A 23,715-nucleotide genomic window follows, 5' to 3' on the forward strand; every position below is an offset into this window, starting at 1 on the left:
AAATGAGTCAACATGGTTCTGAATTGAGGCAAATTGGACTTCTCTGAGTTTTGCTCAAAGTCTAAAAACATCTCAAGAGCAAAAGGAGCCTTAAGCAGAGAAATTCTGCCAAATTCGATGTTAGTGGTGCAGGTTGTTTTTGATATCTTTCCTTCACTTTTATTTAATGCATCTAATACACCTATTATTTAAACTTTGCCTTTCCTTCCTCCATTTCCCCAATGTTGGTTTTGGCATATTATTCATTAAAGTAAACCAAATCTTTGAATACTGTTTGTGCCTACATTTGAAAATAGATGCATTGGCTTAATGGAAGGGCAATGAAATTTAGAGCTTGTTTAGTACTAGGTCACTTGTTTGGATCCAGCCCAGGTCAGTAATGACAGAATTATTTCAATCTGACAGCTGTTTGGTTCCCTCTGTGAATGGTGTTAGCAGTTTTAGCACTGTCTAGAAACAATTGTTCTGTGTTACCAAAATAAACAAACAAAATCCAATTCCAGGATCCTATGCTCTCTGTTTTTTAAAGTATCTCATTCATTCATTCATTCATTCATTGGGCTGAACTCATTCATAAAATGGAAAATAAAATAAAATAAAATAAAAGTCCCACAATATGCTATCTACAAGAATCATATTTAAAGCAGGGAAACCCACACAGAGTAAAAATAAGGGATTAGAGCAAAATCTTTTATGCTTCTGCCAAAGTAAAAAAAGCAGGGGTAGTTATCATGATCTCAGACAAAGCAAAAGTAAAAATTGTGCTAATCAAAAGAGATAAGGAAGCAAATTGCATGTTGATAAAAGCTACCATAGATAATGAAACAATAACAATACAAAACATATATGGACCAAATGGCATACCTAATAAAGTATTGGTATGCTTAATAAAGCATTTATTAATGGTCACCTACTCTGTGCCAGGCACAAGGAATACAAAGACCAAAAAAAAGGAATAATTTCTGCTGTTAAATAACTTACATTCTTTTTATGGAGGTAACATCGTGTTCACAGATAAGGAAATATATAAAGTAATTTCTAGGGAGGAAGATATTCATAACTGAGAGGGTCAGATAGACATCCTATAGGAAGTGGCATTGTTCTCCATTACTGAAGTGTTAACACTGCCTGCCCAGGTCTATAACCTGTGCTATAAATGACCACCTTTCACAAACATTATGGGTATCTTCTTCCTAGATTATTCATTTCCAATGTTGAGTGGAAACATTAAAGAAAAATTGACCTGTTATATTTACATGGTTGTCACGTCCCTGGCTCTGCTTGAGAAACACTAGGTCTGATTCCTGGTGCTGACAGAAACCACTGTGAGGGGAGAGATGTGCAAGATTCCCTGAAGGCAGCCCTCCATTTAGACTCTGGGAAATTTGGGGATATTGCTGTGTTGTCAAAATTGAGAGGACCGTGTACTTGTCAAAGCTCCAGAACCATTATAAAAGCCCATAAAGTACATGGAAATGCTCCTTCTCCCTTTGTGTCCAGGAGCAAATAACATAAACACCCCAGTGCAGACCTGTGGGAGAAAGGACAAGGACAGTGCTTTATAAAAGGAAAGTAGACTGTGCAGTCCAGTCAAGATAAATCAGTAAATGAAGATTAGATTAAAATAGGCACCTAGTTGATTTCTATGGAGCAGATTCCTGAAAATTTTCCCAGTTGGACACAAAGAGGCAGTTTGTTTATTTTTAAAGCTATTTTGTCATGAGTTGAGATTGCACTTTAAAATGCACATGTTGAGTGCATGTGTGTATACATGTATGTGTAATTTTTTTCCCCCTAGGGACTCAATAGATCTTGATAATCCACAGGAGAACATTAAAGCTACTCAGCTCCTGGAGGGTCTGATCCAGGAGCTGCAGAAGAAGGCTGAGCACCAAGTTGGGGAAGATGGGTTTTTACTGAAGATCAAGCTAGGCCATTATGCAACTCAGCTTCAGGTGGGTTTGAACTATGGGTACAACTACTTCTTCCTCCCAGCGAAATCTGCTCCTTCTTTTAGAGCTCTCCTCCCACAAGGAAATTAAATTTGCCTATTTGTTTCATTGTTTCTTTGTGACATGTTTAAGGGGTATAAATTATAAATAGACTAAGGATGTGTTGATGCTTACTCTTTTTAGAAAAATAAATGTTTTAGGAATAGCTAGGTGACTTAGTGGATAGAAAACCAGGTTTGGAGATGGAAGGTCCTGAGTTCAAATCTTACTCCAGACACTTCCTACCAATATGACCCAATTTTAACCCAATTGCCTAGCCCTTACCACTCTTCTGCCTTAAAACCGATACTTATTGATTCTAAGATGGAAGGTAAGGATTTTTAAAAAATGTTTTCGTAACTTACTTTGCACCCTAGGTTGCCATTTACTTATTATAGGGGAATCTGAACAAACATGTGCTTATTAATATAAGTACTTTGTAAGAAATGTTTCCATAATGAGTTTCTTTTGAGAACACAAATCGATGTGCAAGGATGATCTCTATTAATAAAAATATAACTTTCTGGGAAGGTAATAGATATATGGATAGCCTTGAACAGGTTTTACTGATGCTTGTTGTTTGATTCCTTCAGAGTACATATGACCGCTGCCCCATGGAGTTGGTCCGATGCATCCGCCACATATTATACAATGAACAGAGGCTGGTCCGAGAAGCTACCAATGTGAGTGTGCCAGGGAGCTCTTTGAGCACATCCTCTCTCATCAAACTCTCTCTGTACATTGAGTGAATTTCACAAAAGATGGTTCCAAGGGCTGCTGAGGGGATACAAAAGAAATAAGAAAGATGGCTCGTGAATCCAGGTGGCTTACCATCTAGGAGGAGACATAGGATGCCCATGTGTCAGATGATTTGATTTGAATAATAAAGGCTCACAAAGAGAGGTCAATGAATACAGTTCAAAGACAGGGAGAAATGCTGAGGCTAAAGGTTTGATGAGGCAGGGAAAAGTGTTTAGGGAAGAGATGCTGGAAGAGGTGATCAGTTTAGAGCCAGCCCTTTTGAAAAACATTTTAAATTTTGTTCCTATCTTTTGGTTTTGAATCACCTTCTTTCCTGAATTATGTCCTTCCCCCCATCCTCCTCTTTCTTGTGGATGGCGCCATCCCTTGGAAGAGAGAAAGGGAAAGTCAGTCAGTCAGTCAGCAATCATTTATGAAGCAGTTGCTATGTTCCAGGCACTGTGCTAAGAAAGAAGTGCAAAGAAAGAAAAATAGCCCACAGTTCCTGCTCCCAGGGAGTTCACACTCTAATGGGAAAAGGAAAAAGGCAATTTAGCAAAACTAATCAGGGCTAACTGCGTCTGATAGCACAGAAAACTATTACGTTCCCCCATTCCCTCATCTCCTATCTCCTCTGGGAGAAGCTACCACCCCTGGGCAGATGTGATGTAATAGCAGTAAGAATTAGGCTTTGGTTGTGAATGATTATAATCTATGAGGGATGAGGATGATGCTGGTTTAAGAGAGACTGAGGACCCCAAGTCTTCTTCATCTAGGATCCTCTCCGTTAGAAGTGGGCTGACTGATAGGCTGGTTGATAAAGAGCAGAATGTCTTGATGGGAATAAATCACTGGGTGGTTGGTGCTATGGAAACCTGGTGCTATTAGCCTTGAAAGTCAATGGGCGTGTGGGGAGGAGGGGAGCTGAAATCTCTAGGGAGAATGCCATCTAGATGGCTAGAACACATTATTCCATAGCAAGAGGGAAGCAGCTGAGTGATTCAGCCAGGTGGGGTCTGCCTGCATAGTCCAGAAGGAGGAGTCTTCGTTGTCCATGAAAGTCCCCAAAGGGACTAACCCCTGTCCTTGGGCCCTCTAGGGAGCCCACTGAGCATCTCCTCGGGGGAGACTAGGTCTGAAATCAACGGACTCCTTTTTCCTTCCTGGGGCCCAAATGGTAGGTGTCCCAGCCTTCTGGCTTTAGGCCCGGAGTCTGTGGAGTGTTCCCCCGAGAACCACTGGCTTTGTCTGAGGCTCCCCAGACTGAACTGGCCACGTGAACCTGCTGCCTCTCTCCCTGCCCCTCCCTCTGTGTGCAGTGTAGTTCTCCAGCTGGGAACCTGGCCGATGCTCTGTCCCAGAAACACCTGCAGATCAACCAGACATTTGAGGAGCTGCGACTGGTCACTCAGGACACAGAGAATGAGCTGAAGAAGCTACAGCAGACTCAGGAGTATTTCATCATCCAGTACCAGGAGAGTCTCAGAAACCAGGGTGAGGCCAGTGGGGCTGAAGGTGGGGCCAGGAAGCCCAAAGAGAGCTCAGGGCTGGAGAGCAAAATGGGGCCCTTGGTTTGGGGCAGCAGCCTTTGGCTGGAGCTGTCAGGGAGTCCCCATCCCTGACCAGGTCAGAACCCAATGGAAGGCGCTAAACAAGAAGGAAGAGACCCGATCTCTGTCCTCCCCTAGATCCCAGATCAATAGGGAAATAGGTTCCTCTCTCAGAAAGCTCCCCACCTGAGCTCAGCACCTACATTGGAGGCACTCCAAATGGGTCAGCTCAGCCCCCCAAGCGGGCCAGAACTTGTGAATGGCGATCCTTAGAGTACAAGCCATATCAGGGTCTACTCTGCAGGGACGGTGGGAATTGCTTGACTTTTACCATTTGTGGGAGGGCTTGTTTCTAGAAGGCTTCCAGGTGGAGGTGTCTGTCAAGCAGCTCAGCTGAACAGCCCTTCCCTTGAGCAGGGGATAGTGTCTGCCTTGTGCCCAGGATGAAGTGACCTTCTGAGCACAAGAACCAGGCTAGGGGCTGTCTGTGGAAGAAACCAGTTGTGGAGCTCCAGGAGCTCCCTCTCCTGCTGTTCCTGAAGCCATTGTCTTGGGCTGGAGCCTGGCCTTGTCCCAGAGGGAGCAAGATGGGCTTTGCTGTCAGAAATGCCAGCCCAAGTGCATGTGCTGGTGGGAGGCAGCCTGAGCAGGAGCACCCCCTGTCCATGGGAAGCTGTCCTGAGACCAGTCAACTTGCCCTCCCTTTGCACCTTCCATGGGAACATGGGATTCTCGTGCCCCTCTTTTTCCTTTCAACCACACACGTGTGCTCCGTTCCTCATCTGAGAGGAGCTGTCACCCCCAGGCAGAAGGCAGGGAGTGTGGAGCTAGAATTGGGCTCTGATTGCCCATTGTTGCATTTGAGGGGAAAGGATGAGACTGTTTCTGGAAGACCTCATGCCTCCATCATCTGGAGGCACTGAGGAATGGCTGAGAAGCTGCTGGTTGAAGTTGAGAGGAGAGTCAAACTTTGGGGGGCTCAGAGAGGTGTCTCTCTTTTTGGGGGGGCGGGTAGAGAGTATCCCCTCACTGTGGGCCTTGCTGTCTCCCAATCAGATGGTGCTTGGGTCCCTGAAGCTTCCTATGTGGAGGCTAAAGGAGGGTGCTGTGGTGTGTTCCTTTCCCCCACAGCTCAGTTTTCCCAGCTGTCACAGCTGAGTCCCCAGGAACGCTTGACGAGGGAAACAGCACTTCAACAGAAGCAGGTGTCCCTGGAGGCCTGGCTGCAGCGTGAGGCCCAGACTCTCCAGCAGTACCGTGTGGTGAGCTCCTTCCTTCCCACTCTTTCCTGGGCCGAATTGGGGGGGGGCAGGAATCAGAGGTGTCCTCCGATGGGCAACAATGTCCTGATCTCTTTGGGGGGAGCCAAGGCAAAGAGCCAGGCAGCGTGGCTACAATGGATTCCTTTCCCTGTGGGGAATCTGGTCTGGGGAACTTGGGACAAGGGAAGCATGGAAGCCATTTGAGAAAAGAAGGCCTTCCCTGTCAGTTTGCCTTATTTAATGGGGCAGCAGAAGGCTGTCTTCTGAGCCTTCCAAGAGGGGACCTGACCTTTGCCTCTCGCAGTCAGAGGCCCTGGATTCTAGTCCCAGATCTGCCTCTTCTTCCTGCTCCCTGTGGGGACTTGAGATTGACCTCTGTGGACTTGTTTCCTCCTTGGCCAAATGAGGGGTTAGACTAGAAGATGTGGAAGGCCCCTGCCAGCTCTGAATCTCTGATCCACTGGCGTTGGCAGGAGCTGGCAGAGAAACACCAGAAGACCCTCCAGCTGCTCAGGAAGCAGCAAACCATCATTCTGGACGATGAGCTGATCCAATGGAAGCGGCGGCAGCAGCTGGCAGGGAACGGAGGGCCCCCAGAGGGCAGCCTGGATGTCCTGCAGTCTTGGTATGTGAGGGAGGGAACTTTGGGTGGGTGGGGCTTTTGGCCTTGGGGGTCAGCTTTCAGGGCTGGTTCTGGTGAGTTGGGGAGCTCTCTTCTGGACTGAGGGGTGAGGGAGATGTGACTAAAACCAGGCACCCTTCTCCCCAACCCAGGTCTACTGTGAGTTCCCTTGGTCCCTTCCCATGGTGAGAGAGGAAGTCCTAGAGTGGGCTGTCTCTCCCTAGACCAGTTGTGGATCAGCCTGTATCTGGGCAATTAAAAAGCCCCAAACCCTTATCTTCTGCCTTGATGTCAGTTCCAAGACAGAAGAGTGGCAAGGACTAAGCAACTGGGGTGAAAGGACTAGCCCAGGGTCACACAGCTAGGAAGGTGTCTGAAGCCAGCTTTGAACCCAGGTCCTCCTGACTCTAGGCCTGGCCCTCTGTGCTAGTTAGATGCCTCCATCCTGTGCAGTTTAATCCATTGCCTTTGTGTTGCCCCATGGGCCCCCACACCCAGGTGTGAGAAGTTGGCAGAGATCATCTGGCAGAATCGGCAGCAGATCAGGCGGGCAGAGCATCTCTGCCAGCAGCTGCCCATTCCTGGGCCTGTAGAGGAGATACTGACCGAGCTCAATGCCACCATCACAGATATCATCTCTGCACTGGTGACCAGGTAACTGCTCTGAGCTTCCCTTCTTCTGGGGGCAGCTCCAGCCCTGGGGAGCTCGGGAAGCTTCTGGGGATTGCTGAGACTGTGACATCTGCCTCTCCTGCCTTGGGCTCTTCAAGCTGCTCTAGACTGAGCTTCACTGGTTGGAGACAGTGTGTTGGAGTGTCTGATTCTGAGAGAATGTCACACACACACACACACACACACACACACACACACACACACACACCCTTCCCTTGTTCCCTCATTCACACACACACACACAGACACAGACACACACACACACACCCTTCCCTTGTTCCCTCATTCACACACACACACACCCTCTTCCCTTGTTCTCTCATTCACACACACACACACACACACACACACACACACACCCTCTTCCCTTGTTCCCTCACACACACACACACACACACACACACACCCTTCCCTTGTTCCCTCATTCACACACACACACACACACCCTCTTCCCTTGTTCTCTCATTCACACACACACACACACACACACACACACACACACACACACACACACACACACACACACACCCTTCCCTTGTTACCTCATTCCAATTGTCCCCAGCTCCTTTTGACCTTCTACCTTAGGTCCCTTCCTCTCTCTCTCACCTTCTTACTCTCAGTATTCTTCTTTCGGGTCAAAGCGGGGTCATTCATCTTTTACAGCTACAGTCTTCTTGGGGGAGACCCACCCATAGCTAGAAGTGTAAAGGGCCCAAGGCATCCCTCCAGCCCCCAGCTGACTGCCCTCCAAAGCACAAGAAGCACATCTAGTGATTCTCTCCAGGGATCTAGAGAGGCATGTAGTGATGCCTCCTGGGAAGGGATGAAGTCATCTGGCATCAGCGGCATCCCGGATGTCTGGTCATTTCTCTTCCCCGCAGCACCTTCATCATTGAGAAGCAGCCCCCTCAGGTCCTGAAGACGCAGACCAAGTTTGCAGCTACTGTACGTCTCCTGGTGGGTGGGAAGTTGAATGTGCATATGAACCCCCCTCAAGTGAAGGCCACCATCATCAGTGAGCAGCAGGCCAAGTCTTTGCTGAAGAATGAGAACACTCGAAAGTAAGGATCCCTTTCCTTCCTCTGTGCCGCTTCCTTTGGATCCCCTTGGGCTTTAAAGGAGAGTCTCCCCTCCCAGAAAGAGATCTGAATATTAGCCATCCTCTCTCCAATGCCTTGCCTCTCTTCTGTTTCCTAAGAAGAGACAAGAAAGGGGCATCTTTTTTTAAACCCTGACCTTCTGTCTCAGAAAAGTGGCAAGATTAGGCAATTGGGGTTAAGTGATTTGCCCAGGATCCCACAGCTAGGCCAGGTGGGGTGTGACAGGGACTGAGAGAACATCTATTAAGGTGCCAATCCTTTATTGCCTCATTTCTTTAGACTTTCCTCTTCTTCCCTGGGTCACTTTTTTTTAGAGGCCATCTCTTGCTGCTTCTTCCTTTTCAGTCCTCTCCATCCTAGTCATTCACTCAAATGGTTCAAGTATTTACTGTATTTACTGTACTTATCACTCCCCTAGCTTAGTATCCAAGCTTGTGCTTTGACCTCTCAAAATTGTGGGTCCTTGAGACTGGTTTGTTGTGGGGGATCTCTTGTTTGCAGTGATTACAGTGGGGAGATCTTGAACAATTGCTGTGTGATGGAGTATCATCAGGCAACAGGCACCCTCAGTGCACACTTCAGGAATATGGTAAGGAGAGAAGGGGAAGGTGGGGGGATGAGGAATAGAATGTGAAATAAGTACCGTTTTGATTAAATCTTGGACTGCTTTGTCATCTTATTTCTCCTTTTTGCAGTCCCTAAAACGTATTAAAAGGTCTGACCGTCGTGGTGCAGAATCAGTAACAGAAGAGAAATTTACAATCCTGTTTGAGTCACAGTTCAGCGTTGGTGGGAATGAACTGGTTTTTCAGGTCAAGGTAAAAAACCTTCCTACTAACAGTGTTGGGTTTTTTGGTCATGACCTAATCACTTCTGAGTACAGAGCAATTTTTTTTGAACCCTTGCCTTCTGTCTTTGATCGATACTAAATATCAATTCCAAGGCAGAAGGAAAGCAAGGGCAGAGTCACACAGCTAGGAAATCTTTGAGGTCAGATTGGGACCCAGGTCCTCTAGACTCCAGACTCAGTGCCCTTCCACTGCTCTGGAACAATTGTCTTTTACACAGTACTTTGTTTACAACCTTCTTTTTACTATACAGGGACTGAATATGAGGAAATTATCTTAGCTCCAACCCCAAGGTCATTCATAAGATAGTAACAAGGCAAGCAATAAGATGCCATAAGTAGATAGAAGAAAAATGAACAGATGTAGCATGAACAATTTTCCAGGTTAATTAGAATATGAACTTATGTGATTGTCACATGTATTTTTAGGTGCCTGTTATGTGATTCTTATCTAAATGGCCATTTCAGGTTTCTCCTTGTTCTCCATAAAACCTTGAGAAACACTATATTCTTTGGCAGCTTCTACATCACATCCTATTTGAAAAAATGCCTGGGGCACCTAGTGTTATGCTAGAGCTAGGTAAAATCATAGTCTTTTTCCTGGAATAGTCCAGATGCTATGTTCAAGGATTGTGTTTACCTAGAGTCAAGGTGAGCATTAGGGTGTTGAGATTTGTTAGTCAGAGAAGGGGCAGGGGAGAATGTGATAGCTGTGAATGCTGAAGCTTTTTGCTTGTTTCTCTAGACCCTCTCCCTCCCTGTAGTCGTGATTGTCCATGGTAGCCAAGACAACAATGCTACAGCTACTGTTCTCTGGGACAATGCTTTTGCAGAACCTGTAAGTATTTTCTTCTGTTGTGTCTGTGCCTTAATGATTTCAGATTGATGCCATGAATCTCTTTGAGGAAATGGCCCCTACTCCAATTTGAGGAATAGTAGTATTCTTTTTTTTTTTTAAACCCTAACCTTCCAGTTTTAGAATCAATACTATGTATTGGTTCCAAGGCAGAATACCAGTCAAGGTCTAGGCAATGGGAGTTAAGTAGTTTACGCAGGGTCACACTGCTAGGAAATATCTGAGGCCAAATTTGAATCTAGGACCTTCTATCTCCAGGTCTGACTTTCTGTCCACAGAGCCACCTAGAATGTAACATTTTTGATGAAGTCTGAAACTGGGAGTTGGAGGTGACTGTTGTATTCCTTCTTTTAAAAAAAAATATATTTTATTGCTATCATTTGTTTTTGTCATCACTTATATTTCTCAATATACCACTTCCTCCTTCTAGAAGTCTATCCCTTATGACAGTAATGCTGAACCTATGGCACATGTACCAAAAAAGCCATTCAGCAAAACTAGCCAGCACTAGTTTTAGTCTAATGTTATTTGTCATGTTCTATATTCTTGAGTCCTTCCAAGTCATGGGAGGGGGTGAGGCCACCTTGATTCCTACAGGGTACTTTAGTGGGGAAAAAAATTACATCATGATTTCCTTCCTCTGAAAAAGAATCTCATGGTGCTTGCTTTTAGATTACCTTTAAGGTTCTTTACAGTACTAAAATATAATTTTCAGTTCATTCCAAAGTTGTTACTCGAGGAGATTATGGGCTGATGTATAGTACTGCTATTTAGAGTAGTAGTTATTTGAAAATTTTCCATATTGTTTCACAAGGAAAAGTTCCATGTATTGTGTTTTCCAGTAGAATTTTTTCATAGAAGTCTAGTATATCCAAGGTTTTGGCCTTGTTATCACTCCCTTAGCACATACACTGGCATCAGAGGAAGGCTCTGCTTCATCCAGGGAAGAGATATGAGAAACATCATTTAGCATCCATATCAATGTTCTTCAAAATACTATTAATTCTCTTTTGCTGATATAAGAAAGACTTTAAAGCGATGTATTGAAATGCTTAAGACACACTCTCTTTAGTTTAAAATTAATTTTTTTAAAACTGCCCAGAAATTATCTTGTTCGATGAGAATACATTGGTTCTTTTTTGGTAATATTTCTGGACAGAATGACTAGGTTCTTCCACACTCCCTTTCCGGCTTATCACATAGCCTCAGATTCTCACATCACCTTATCCAACTCATAGAATGTTATTGGAAAAGCATCTTTTCCACTAGAAAAGAAAGAATCAAAAGTAATTCAACTCAGTCATTCAGGGTTTGATAAATCTAAAAATATGGATTGCTAAGAAAGACCTCCCTATTATATAAGAACTACTAGAAAAACTAAAGAAAGTGATATAGTAAAAACTAGACTTACAACAACATTTCCCCCCAAATTCCACAATAAATTCAAAGTGGTTACATGATCTAAATATTAAAGGTCATACCATTAAAAATGAGAAGAGAAGTAAATCATATCTTTCTTTTTTTAATTAATAAATTATTACTTTTTCTCCTTTCTACCTATTCTTTCTGCCATTGGGGGAAAAAAAAGAAAAGGACTTGTAACATACATGTATAATTAAGAAAAACAAAGCCTCACATTGGCTTTGTCCAAAAATATGTCTCATTCTACCCCTTGAGTTCATCATCTATCATTCAGAAGTTTGGTAGTGTGCTTCATCAGCAATCCATTGGAATGCTGGCTGGCGTTACCTTAATGCAAGTTCTTAAATCTTTCAAAGTTGTTTGTTTTTACATTATTGTCATTATGTAACATGTCTCCAAAATCTGCTGTCTATTACATTCACACACTAAAATTTGTTCAGCTATTGTCTGATTGATGGAAAAATAGGCATGTTAATTCAGGAAACTGTGAATTGGTATAACTTTTCTGGAAATCAGTTTGACATTATGTATATAAAGTGATAAAACTATCCATACCCTTTGACCTCCTAGGCAGTGTGCCCTAAGGAGGTCATTGACAAAAAGAAAGTCTATTTATGCTAAAGTGTTGATAGCAGCACTTTGGGGGGTAGCAAAAAATTGGAAGTAAAATAGATTCCTGTAAGTTGAGAAATGGCTAAACCAATAGGATGCTATGAATATAATGGAATATTGTTGTGCTATAAGAAATGACAAGCATGATGAAGCCTGAAAAGACTAACACAGACATCAGTTCAAGTTAAAGTTCATGCAAATTAAAGGGAAAATACACATTGACTACAATAGAGTAAGTTAAATGGAATGGACCACAACCACAAGACCATTAAAACTTTATATTGAGAAATTATTAACAACAAACTTGACCCTCCAAAAAGAACCATATTGATATGCCTCCCTATACTCTTTGGTAGATATAGGGTCCATGAAACTTTTTTTTTTAACCCTTACCTTCCATCTTGGAATCAATACTGTGTATTGGTTCCAAAGCAGAAGAGTGGTAGGAGCTCCGCAATGGGGGTCAAGTGACTTGGCCAGGGTCACAGAAGGTAGGGATTTTAAAAAATTAGGAGTTTTCTGGGGGGAACATGGAGAGATTTACATAAGGGGCATAGCTTTGTATTATAAGCACAAAAGATATAAATAAAAATCTGTTTTTAAAATGAAATATCCAGAAGAGTAAGATTATCCCAAGGTGTTTTAATATTTGTAACCATGATTTCACTTACATTATTTTCAAATATGTGGTTATGAGTAAATGTGAGATCCAATCCATTGCAGATTGGCTTTCTTTCCTGTACCTTAGCTTAGGATTTCACACATCCATATCCATTACATCCCTAGTCTTTCCATAAGGCTATCCAAAAAAAAGTATCAGGCTTTGGTTGTGATTTTAGTTATTAGATGTCTTCTTACAGCTCTGGACTACTCTTCTGACAGAGGGAGATATTCTGAAATGGCTTTCCTAAATCATGAATGTAAGGCTAATAAAATGGGAACTTCTGAACTTTGTAGGACATTATACCACTTAAGAACTCTGGGAAGTTATCCTAAGGCTTCCTACAAGACAGATGCTTGACCAAGCTAACCCTAGATGATTTTCCTTTTGAGGGCGTTTGATCAGTTGGTTGTTTCTTGAATGGCTCTGACCTTTCTTCCTCTCTGGGATTGGTGCCTCTTTTTTACTTATCTTTAAAAAAAAAGTTTTTTAACCCTTACTGTCTGTTTTAGTATCCATTCTAAGACAGAAGAGCAGTAAGAGCTAGGCAGTAGGATTAAGTAACTTGCCTAGGGTCACACAGCTAGAAAGTGTGAGGCCAAATTTGAATCCAGTTCCTCCTGACTCCAATCCTGGCTCTCTATCTACTTTGCTACCTAGGTGCCCCTCTGACTTGCTCTTCATCTCTCTTTCTCATTTTCCCTTCTCCAGGGCCGGGTGCCATTTGCTGTGCCTGACAAAGTGCTGTGGCCCCAGCTGTGTGAGGCTCTTAACATGAAGTTCAAGGCAGAAGTCCAGAGCAACCGAGGCTTGACAAAGGAGAACTTGGTGTTCCTGGCTCAAAAACTGTTCAACAGCAGCAGCAACAACATGGAAGACTACAACAACATGGCCATCTCTTGGTCCCAGTTCAACAGGGTGAGGGGAATGGGGAATCAGGAATTAGGAGAATCTTTCACAATAGATGCCTTGGGGAAGTTTCTTCCTACCCCATTCTCAAAGCCTCTCTTTTTCACTAGCAGCTCTTTTGGGTAAAAGGTCTTCCTGAGATTCATCCAGATTTTTGGTGGGATAGGGAAAATATTATTGGACATGAAGTCCTATTATTTGCATGTTTAAAGCAACTGAACTTGTAAGATATTTAATTCATTTTAATCCTTTGTAAGGGGAGAATCTAGAATGAAGCAAAACATGAACAAAACTGAAGAGGAGGGATGTGTTCAGGACAAGTATGTGTTTTAGGGATCGCATTTGCTTTGACCTTTTGAAATGTTTTTGTGATTTAAAGTTATTTGAGCCCTGCTCAAATATTAAACTACTTGAGACCCTAAACTCAACTCATGTGATGACCACACTTTTATTCAGGTATTTCTATTCAAGTATTTATTGTTGTTCAGTTATTTCAGTCAGGTCCCACTCTTCATGACCCTATTTGGGGTTTTCTTGACAAAGATACTAGAGTAGTCTGCCATTTCCTTCTGCAGCTCATCTGACAGATGAGAAAACTTAGTTAAACAGGTTTAAGTGGATTGTCTAGGGTCAACTAATACATTTCTGAGTCCAGATTTGAACTTGGGAAGTTTGATTTTCCTGACTCCTGGCCAACTATTCTATCTGCTGCATTACCTAGCTTCTCATATTCAAGTATTCAGGTATCAGTCATTCTACCTTTTGGGTTGGGGAAGGATAATTTCAATTTAACAGTAATGGGGAAAATGTTTTCCACAGCATTAGGTGAGATAGCTGATATTCTTTTATATCCATGGCTCTTTTAAAATGATTTAGAGTTCCTAGGTTCAAATCTGGCCTCAGATACTTCCTAGCTGTGTGACCCTTGGCAAGTCACTTAACCCCAGTCGCCTAACCCATACCACTCTTCTGCCTTGAAACCAATATTGACATATAGATTCTAAGACTTAGAAGGTAAGGACTTTTAAAAATAAATTAAATTAAATAATTTGGCTACCTGTTTGGTTGGTGGGCATTGATGACCTGTGCTATTTAATGAGGTATCTATAGCTTTATTGGTTGATCTGTTCAGTGCCAACTGAAAAAGCTGCAATATGGCGCAACTAGGCAGCACAGTGGAGAGAGCACCAGGCCTGAAGTTGGGAGGATCTGGGTTTAAATCCGGTCTCAGCCACATCCTTGCTATGTGATCCTGGGCAGGTCATTTCATCCCATTTGCCTAGCCCTTGTCTTTCTCTTTTAGAATTGTTAGTAGGACAGAGGTAAAGGTTTAAAGAAAAGGAAAAAGTTGCTGTATATGAAAGCCAGGGACTGTGGATGTTTGGGTGTATTTACTCCTTATTACCTTCATATTTCCTTTCCAGTTAATAAACACATTAAGTGCCTCTAGGTATGATGAAACAAAAATGAAAAGTGGCAACCTTCAGGAAACCTCTAGCCTAGTGGTAGGAGTGATGTAACTCATTCACAAATAAGGATAGAATATAGAATGTGATGAGGCCAAGAAGGGCAATCAGAGAGTTCTGCCATCTGGAGGGGTGGTGGGTGTCAGGGAACTGAACTACTGGGTCTCAAGCAGAAGAAAAAAATTTCAAACTCCCTCCTGAATTTGTTCTTTTGGATAGCCAGCCTCTAAGAGGTTTAGATTTGTGAAAATAGGCTGTCAGGGATGCTTGTTTTCCATTTATTTGGTTGTGACTGTGATGATAAAAAAAAAGAGGGAGACTTAAATTCCAAATGTCATTCTTACTCTCCACCCTTCCTTCCCCTCCCCCAGCATTTAAAAAAATTGTTCTGTTGTGTCAAAACACAGGAGAACTTACCTGGACGGAATTACACTTTCTGGCAATGGTTTGATGGGGTGATGGAAGTGTTAAAAAAACATCTCAAGCCTCATTGGAATGATGGGTGAGAGTCTTCATTACTTAGCTAGAAATAAAGGAAAAAAACTCTCCTTTGAGGGAACAAAACCTCACTTGGTTTCTTTTCCTTTTGTGTCTGTGATCTAGGGCCATCTTGGGTTTTGTGAACAAGCAACAGGCCCATGACCTACTCATCAACAAACCTGATGGAACATTTCTGCTTCGATTTAGTGACTCTGAAATTGGAGGTATCACCATTGCCTGGAAGTTTGACTCTCGTAAGTATCTTCTTTTTCCTTCTCCCTATAAAACAACCAAACAATCACCACCATCACCAAGAAGGCAGTTGCTTTGATTTAGGAGCTGCTTTTTTTGTAAAATTGTTTCTCTTATTTGAGAAAGTTAGCAGCTTTTATTACACAGCATCCCCCAAATTACTCTATGATGCTCTTGGGGAGAAGAAAAAATCATTTTCTTAACATTTGTTATAGCAAAAAATTTCTTAGATCTTATGGATGCTACTGGTATATAATAGAAAAGCTTGTTCATTTTAATTATGTCTTCATTACTTACTAAACTAAAAGTGTTATGTCATTGTTGTCTCTACCTAGCTCTGAACTTTAAAGAGCTTCAAGGGGTTTCAAGATGGTTTCTATCTTTTACACTGTGAGAAAATAAAAGCAAGGTGAATGAGCTGTATAAATATAAGTTATCATTCTTTTTGCCAACAAATATATACTTTGCTTTTTAAAGCCTGGCATTAGACCTTGAGATCTGTTGTTAGGGGAGAGTTTTTCGCACTTAGCATACCTAAGGAAAATGTGCTAATTCTTTGTCTATTGACCATAACAAGTACTTCAGATGTAATTTGAAGGTGACTCCCAGGAAGGTCCTCCTGGAGGTCAAGGTTCTGTACTATTGGAGGATGTAGGGAAGGGAGATGTTTCCAGCTCCATCTTTGGAGTGTCATTTTTCTGTTTGTTGATTTAGAGGAGAGGATGTTTTGGAATCTGATGCCTTTCACCACCAGAGACTTCTCTATCCGGTCCCTGGCCGACCGCCTGGGAGATTTGAATTATCTTATCTACGTGTTCCCTGATCGGCCAAAAGATGAAGTATACTCCAAGTATTACACACCAGTTATGTGCGAGTCTGCCACTGGTAACAGAATTCAAATTTTAATTCAGTTTTGATGTGTCTTGATGCTGTCTTACATCATAATATATAAACTTAATTTTCAGTTACTCTTGTGTTATTTCATAATCGTTTATACAATATCCATGACAAATGCTAATTATGGATTCTCTCTACCCCAGTCCTTATTGTCAATATCTTATGAAATGAAAACATTAAAAAAACAAAGCCTTACCATCTGTCTCATAATTGATAATAAGGATCAATTCCGAGGTAGAAGAGTGGTAAGGATGAGGCAAATGGGGTTAAGTGACTTGCCCAGGGTCATATAGCTAGGAAGTGTCTGAGGCCAGCTTTGAACCCAGGGCCTCCTAACTCCAGACCTAGCACTCAATCCATTGAGCCAACTGGCTGCCCCAGGAATGAAAACATTTTTTTTTAAATATCCTTACCTTCTGTCTTGGAGTCAATACTGTGTATTGGTTCCAAGGCAGAAGAGTGGTAAAGGGCTAGGCAATGAGGGTTAAGTGATTTGCCCAGGGTCACACGGCTGGGAAATGTCTGAGGCCAGGTTTGAACCCAGGACCTCTCATCTCTAGGCCTGGCTCTCAATTCACTGAGCTACCCAACTGCCCCCAATGAAAATATTTTTAACGCTAGCATATATCAAGCAAAATTAGGAAGATATATCTTTCACGAGGAAAGAAATCATATTACAAATTCCAAAACCAAATGATTGCTTCATTGTATGCAATTTTTCATACCCACATCTGCCTCCTTCTATTAGCATTTATAACCAAGAATTTCCAATTATATCTATCTCCAGATGACTTTCTTTGGCCAATTCTTTTGTTTAATCTCCTTTGCTATTCTGTCACTGCTTGGAGAGAACTGAATACCCAAAAGTCATGAAATTCAGTACTGGTCATCAAGTCCTCACGTCCTTTAGGTCGAGTTAGGACACTTGCACTCAGATCTTGAGCTTATTAATCACAAAGCATCTTGGACTGTTGGACTTCTGTGGAGTTGGATGAATACTGAATTTGATCCAGATGCTGATTTAAACTTTGGTTCTGCCAGTTACCAGCAGCTTGAGCTTGGGCAAGTCATATAACCTCTGTGAACCTCAATTTCCTTATCCATAAAATGAGAATGAGGATGTTGTGAGGACCAAGGGAGATAGTATGCAAAACCTTTGTAATCGACTTCTGCTTGTTGCTGTTCTTGCTTCCAGGAAATAATGCTACATCTTCTCGTTTCCAAATGTGGCTTTTCATAAATTAGCCCTTTCACAGGAAGCCCAGAAGCTGAATAGCTCAGTTTTAATCCCTAGGCTACTTTCCCCCATAAGCTGCATGAAGAATGGGAGAAATAGCTGGCATTTCTTTTTAAAGCATCCCCTAAATAGTACTCACCTGGGGTGAGTGGGTGAGGACTTTTTTGTCTCAGAATGCCATGAAAACACCATACCTTCCAGTGTAGGAAGCATGCAAGTAGGCAGATGAATGGAGGAGAGGTACATTTGCCTTTAGGGTGAACATATCATTAATGTTTCATTTGGACTTCTAATATTGAAAATCTTGTTTGAGATTGGGAGAATTTACTAAATATGCGCACACCGGTGAAGCCTTCATTTTCATTCTCTGTCCTTGACTTTCTTGGGTAAATTGGGGGCTAGGTCTCTGGGTGCCTTTCTGGCTTATGATCTAAAAGGAAGACCATTTCTGAGGGAGACGGCGGCCTCTTTCCTGGAGAACCACCATTGTCCTCAGTGTCCTTCTCTTTTCTCTCCTTGGCAGCTAAAGCTGTGGATGGATATGTGAAACCACAGATCAAGCAGGTGGTCCCAGAGTAAGTGCCTCGCTCATATCCGCATTTGGATTCTTATCTCCACTTATCTTCCCCTCTCCCACATATGCCCAGACATATTCCATAAAGGCCCCGTCCAATCCCTTCCTAGACCTTTACTCAGCACGGTCGTTGGGTGAGAGCTTGATTTTGTCCTAACATAATATAGGGCTTCGGTCTACGGCTCCTGTTCTCAGAGCACATGGCTTCCCACCTATCCCAGAAGGTGCTTCCCTGACACAGCAGCCCCAGGATTACCACGTTATACACTACCCCAGACTCCACTGCCCGGACATAAAGCATCTTTCCCAGATTCACAGAGGCCGAGAGAAGGAGCCAGAGTTCAGTTTCCTTGACCAATGCCAGTCTAGCAGAGGCAACCCTGAAGACAAGCTGTAGGTCAAGAGTAGCAAGCGCCAGTATACTCAAGGCTCTAGTTCTGGAAGCACAGAAAAGGGTTCCTGAAGTCTTAGAAGCGTGGGAAGGGGCTTTTAGGCCATCTTTCTCCCTCTAGGCTAATTTCCATTGTAGCCCTTCAGAGCACATGGGGTCTGAGATTGTATTTTTGCTCCTTTCTCCAGGTTTGCTGGTGCATCTGCAGATTCTTCGGGGGGCACTGCCACATACATGGATCAGGCCCCATCCCCAGCCGTGTGCTCCCAGTCTCATTATAACATGTATCCACAGAAGTAGGTTGTGCTCTCTTAGGGGCCCAAGGAGGTGGTGACCAGTGTGGAAATGTCAGGGTCCCCTCGTGGGCTGGGGTTTATTGGTTTAGGCGGGGATTCATGAGCTGTCCCAGCCTATTCAGATGGAAAATGCCAGTGGTCATTCTAGGGATGAATGTGTTCCTTAGCACTGTCCATCACCAGTTGTCTCTCAAAGAATTCTGCCCTGTGGCCTGAGAAATGGTTTAATTTGGGTCACTGAATACACCTTTATGAAATGGTTGGCTCTCCATTTCCTACAAGCTAGTGCTAGGGTAGAAATCAGCTCAGAGGGGAGTTGGAGAGCAGTGCCATCAGGCTATCATGCCTACCCTGGGGAGAGACTTGAGATTAATTGGGGAAAGGGGTCTCTTCCTATTTTGATGATTTCTTTCTTCCTTTGTCAGCCCTGACTCTGTCCTTGACCCAGATGCGGATTTTGACCTGGACGACACTATGGATGTAGCAAGACATGTTGAAGAACTTTTGCGCCGACCAATGGACAGTCAGTGGATCCCCCATGCCCAATCGTGACCCCCGACCCCTCCACCACCTAGCTCTTCATCCCCTGCCGGAGGATCGCTCTTGTGGATGTTTAATTCCATGAATCGCTTCTCTTTGGAAATAATACTCATAATGTGAAGTGTTAATACTAGTTGTGACTTTAGTATTTCTGTGCATGGTGATGCCAGTGGAGTGGGTGTGAGTGTGCGTGAGTGTGTGTATGTGTATCCAAGTGAGGTGTTGTTCTCCTTCCCTCCTCCCCTTCTGTCCAGGATTTGGCTGCATTGTCAAGACCTTAGGGACTGCGGCCAATTTCTCTTTACTAATAGCCAGGAGCTGGGAAAGCTGAGCTTTGGCTTTGGGAGGCTGGGGTCAGGTTGGGGTGAGAGGGAGATTGCAATTCCTATTCAACAAATTACATTGCTGTTTCAGCCAAATATTACAGTAAAAAATTTAACAGTTGTTGCCTTTAACTAGCCTCTGAAATTTTGATCACTGCCTTTTAACAGAAAAAGCCAGGTTTCTTCCCTTCCTTCCTTCCTTCCTTCCTTCCTTCCTTCCTTCCTTCCTTCCTTCCTTCCTTCCTTCCTTCCTTCCTTCCTTCCTTCCTTCCTTCCTTCCTTCCTTCCTTCCTTCCTTCCTTCCTTCCTTCCTTCCTTCCTTCCTTCCTTCCTTCCTTCCTTCCTTCCTTCCTTCCTTCCTTCCTTCCTTCCTTTTTCTAGGTAGGGTTGGGAAATTATGACAGTTTGAAAAGATAGATGGAGTAGGGGAAAGAGTTGTGGGTTTTCTGTTGTGGGGTGGTTGATCTTTTTAAAATGCCACTTAGCACATACAAGTTCACCCTTTTTGTATGGATTTGCTCCTTTGCAGGAGTAAGGACACATATGCATGAATGTTTGGGGATGTGTATGTTTGAAATAGGGGTAAGAAAGATTAGCCATATATGTACATGCTTGTAGTATTGATATCCTGTGCATTTGGGCCACAGTGGAATAATAGACATTAACTTCCCAGGGTTAAAAACAATCATTTGTTCCCTGAAGTAACCCACAATTTGGATCTGATCATTCAAAGACTTACCTCCTTGCTTGTTCTTTGGACTGTTGGATACTAAAATGTGAGGATTTGTTTGTTGTTTCTTAAAGATCACTTAAAGGGTTATGGATTTTATAAATGTTAGATGCCCTTTTGTTTTTCTAAAATGTATCCTCTTCATTTCCCTCCTACCTCTCCCCAGTCACATATGGCATCAGAATTGTCTCTTTTCACCCCAATCCTTTGCCAGCCACACCCAGCATCACTTGTATTTCCTTCCAGTGTTTACACCCATGGTCTTGAAGACTTGATGGCATGAATGTCATCTGAACCAAAGGCTAGCTTGTTGAGTTTGATTGAAGCCCATGGTCCACCTTTGGTGTGCTTGTGGGCAGTGACAGGGGTTTTATTTCTTTGGGATGTTTTTGGTTTTCTTTTGGTAAATGGGAAAAAAAGGGAAAAAATGAAACTAAACCTAGCATAATTTTGACTCATGGCAATTTCTTCGGTAGCTTCTTGCCTACTGGGGAGATGCGGATTATGGCTGGGATGGGTTGCTGGACATAGGTGGGGGAATGAGCAGACAGCCTGTAGGTGAGGCCTCTGAGGTTCTTTCCCCCAACCCCTCTCTCTAAGAGAAGGGCACATGGCCATACCCAGGAGAGTTATGTCACTAAAAACCTTATTTTTATACATGCTAGTAAATAGATATTTTTTTAACAAAAAAGTTATGAATTTATCAAGTATCTTGATGTTGATGGAGAAATATTCCTCTTTAGTAAAGTATTTATTGGAAGTTAACTTTTTAAAAGCCACCGTGTGTTTGCCTTGGCTCAGTTTTATATGTTGATTATTTTTTAACCTGGCCATCTACACCCTGGCACCGCCAGGCTGTAGGAGCATCTCTTGCCCCCCAGAAGACCGAACTCTCCGGGAACATCAGTGTTGGCTGTGGGATGCTGTTCACTCAGGATGTGGGCTTACTTAGGACTCTAGGCCTGAAGCTGTTGGCTGGGGGAAGGAAGAAGGGGAAAGGCCGCCTTTCTAGGTGCCCAGGCCTTCACAAAGAGTCCAGAAACGACTCCCCGCCTTTCTCACTTCCCGATTTCCCCTTCTGAACAGGCTTATTCCGTCGGAGCCCCGGGGCGCTGGGGTGGCACAGCCTGAGAATCGGATTCACGCTGTGGCAGCCCATCCCCACCAGGGGGCAGCCCCGAGCTGGGATCCGCTCTGCCCAGTGCCATCCTGAAGGTGGTTCTAGAAAGCAGGGATGCTCTCGGACCTCCCTCCCACCATCCCATCTCTAGGCCCATCAGGCTTCCCAGATAGCACGCAACCTGGCACTTTGCTTCGCTGCCCTCCCTCTTCCAGAAGCTTATTTTGGACTGAGATAGCTGTCATTTTGTGCCCCGTGTCCCCACCCCACGCAGCCCCCAGAGCCAAACTTGTGTTCATGCTGACGACTGAGGAAAGCCGAGATCGTTTTCCCTGCCCTCCCTGCCCTCCCTGCCCCCCTCACAAAACAACAGCAGAAGTGTTCAGCGGTGTGTGTGGCATACATGGCGTTTTGTGGGGGTAGGAACACCCCCCAAATGAGTATAATTTAAAAGAAGAGAATACTTTTGATAATTTTTCTTTTTAAAACTTTGTGAAATTATTTCAGATACATATTTTAGTGTTGAAGCAGATTCCTATATAGCCAGCCACCAATAAAGTATTGTGTACAATTTTGGGCAGTCACAAAATTGTGTATTTTATGTTACAATAAAGGCCTCCTGAAGAGACGATCCTTTTTTGTTTGATTTCTTTCTCCCAGCAATTCGTGCAAAGTTTTCTGAGGGGGGGGGGGTGTGAGGCCAACAGCATTGATGAGACTGTATGGGAATTTGTCCAGAAGATCCTGAAGTGGGATGGTTAGGTGGCACGGGGAATAGGGAGCCAGGTCTGGAGATGGAGTCCTGGATTCAAATTGGTCCTCAAACACTTCCAAGCTGGGTGACCCTGGGCAAGTCACTTAATCCTATTGCTTAGCCCTTACCATTCTTAGAATTGATACTAAGGAACTGCTCATCAGTAGGACAAGCTAACATAATAAAAGTGACAATCCTACTCAAACTTATCTACTTATTTAGTGCCATACCCATCGAACTTCCAAAAAACTTTTTTTACTGAATAAGAAAAAACCATAACAAAGTTCATTTGGAAGAACAAACGATCAAGGATATCCAGGAAAATAATGAAAAAAAATACAAAGGAGGGGGGCCTTGCAGTCCCAGATCTCAAACTATATTATAAAGCAGTGGTTATCAAAACAATTTGGTACTGGCTAAGAGACAGAAAGGAGGATCAGTGGAATAGACTTGGGGTAGGTGACCTCAGCAAGACAGTCTATGATAAGCCCAAGACCCCAGCTTTTGGGACAAAAATCCACTATTTAATAAAAAAACTTCTAGGAAAATTGGAAGACAGTGTGGGAGAAATTAGGAATTGATCAACACCTCACACCCTACACCAAGATAAACTCAGAATGGGTGAATATAAAGAAGAAAACTATAAGTAAATTAGGTGAACACAGAATAGTATACTTGTCAGATCTTTGGGAAAGGAAAGACTTTAAAACCAAGCAAGACTTAGAAAGAGTCACCAAAATGTAAAATAAATAATTTTGACTACATCAAATTAAAAAGGTTTTGTACAAACAAAACCAATGTAACTAATGTAACCAATGTAACTAAAATTAGAAGGGAAGCAACAAATTGGGAAACAATCTGTATAACAAAAACCTCTGACAAAGGTCTAATTACTCAAATTTACAAAGAGCTAAATCAATTGTACAAAAAAATCAAGCCACTCTCCAATTGTTAAATAGGCAAGGGACATGAATAGGCAATTCTCAGTCAAAGAAATCAAAACTATTAATAAGCACATAAAAAAGTGTTCTAAATCTCTTATAATCAGAGGGATGCAAATCAAAACAACTCTGAGATATCACGCCACACCTAGCAGATTGATTGGATAACATGACAGCAACGGAAAGTAATGAATGCCGGAGGGAATGTGGCAAAGTAGGGACACTAATTCATTGCTGGTGGAGTTGTGAATTGATCCAACCATTCTGGAGGGCAATTTGGAACTATGCCCAAAAGGCGCTAAAAGACTGTCTGCCCTTTGATCCAGCCATAGCACTGCTGGGTTTGTACCCCAAAGAGATCATAAGGAAAAAGACTTGAACAAGAATATTCATAGCTGTGCTCTTTGTGGTGGCAAAAAATTGGAAAATGAGGGGATGCCCTTCAATTGGGGAATGGCTGAACAAATTG

At 43.1% G+C, this 23,715-nt stretch overlaps 1 protein-coding gene across 8 annotated transcripts in view; it reads left to right on the plus strand.

Moving 5' to 3' along the window:
* The window catches only part of LOC100011470 (signal transducer and activator of transcription 5B), a 70,722-nt gene extending 48,542 nt beyond the window's left edge, over window positions 1–22,180 (plus strand). For 5 of the 8 annotated variants that reach the window (XM_056816743.1, XM_056816745.1, XM_056816742.1 and 2 more), the window contains exons 3-19: window positions 1,799–1,955; window positions 2,585–2,674; window positions 4,052–4,226; window positions 5,414–5,544; window positions 6,018–6,169; window positions 6,665–6,820; window positions 7,720–7,899; window positions 8,440–8,527; window positions 8,634–8,756; window positions 9,531–9,623; window positions 13,048–13,254; window positions 15,119–15,213; window positions 15,315–15,445; window positions 16,158–16,328; window positions 18,101–18,152; window positions 18,731–18,838; window positions 19,264–22,180. In XM_056816743.1, coding sequence (XP_056672721.1) covers window positions 1,799–1,955; window positions 2,585–2,674; window positions 4,052–4,226; window positions 5,414–5,544; window positions 6,018–6,169; window positions 6,665–6,820; window positions 7,720–7,899; window positions 8,440–8,527; window positions 8,634–8,756; window positions 9,531–9,623; window positions 13,048–13,254; window positions 15,119–15,213; window positions 15,315–15,445; window positions 16,158–16,328; window positions 18,101–18,152; window positions 18,731–18,838; window positions 19,264–19,390 — 2,236 coding nt within the window. In that variant the 3' untranslated portion in view covers window positions 19,391–22,180. The remainder of the gene's footprint in view (window positions 1–1,798; window positions 1,956–2,584; window positions 2,675–4,051; window positions 4,227–5,413; window positions 5,545–6,017; window positions 6,170–6,664; window positions 6,821–7,719; window positions 7,900–8,439; window positions 8,528–8,633; window positions 8,757–9,530; window positions 9,624–13,047; window positions 13,255–15,118; window positions 15,214–15,314; window positions 15,446–16,157; window positions 16,329–18,100; window positions 18,153–18,730; window positions 18,839–19,263) is intronic. The other 3 variants (XM_056816748.1, XM_056816747.1, XM_001363908.4) reach the window with 2 other exon arrangements.
* The last annotated feature ends 1,535 nt before the right edge of the window (window positions 22,181–23,715 follow it).

This window comes from Monodelphis domestica, chromosome 2 (genome assembly GCF_027887165.1).
Source record: "Monodelphis domestica isolate mMonDom1 chromosome 2, mMonDom1.pri, whole genome shotgun sequence".
Lineage (NCBI taxonomy): Eukaryota > Metazoa > Chordata > Mammalia > Didelphimorphia > Didelphidae > Monodelphis > Monodelphis domestica.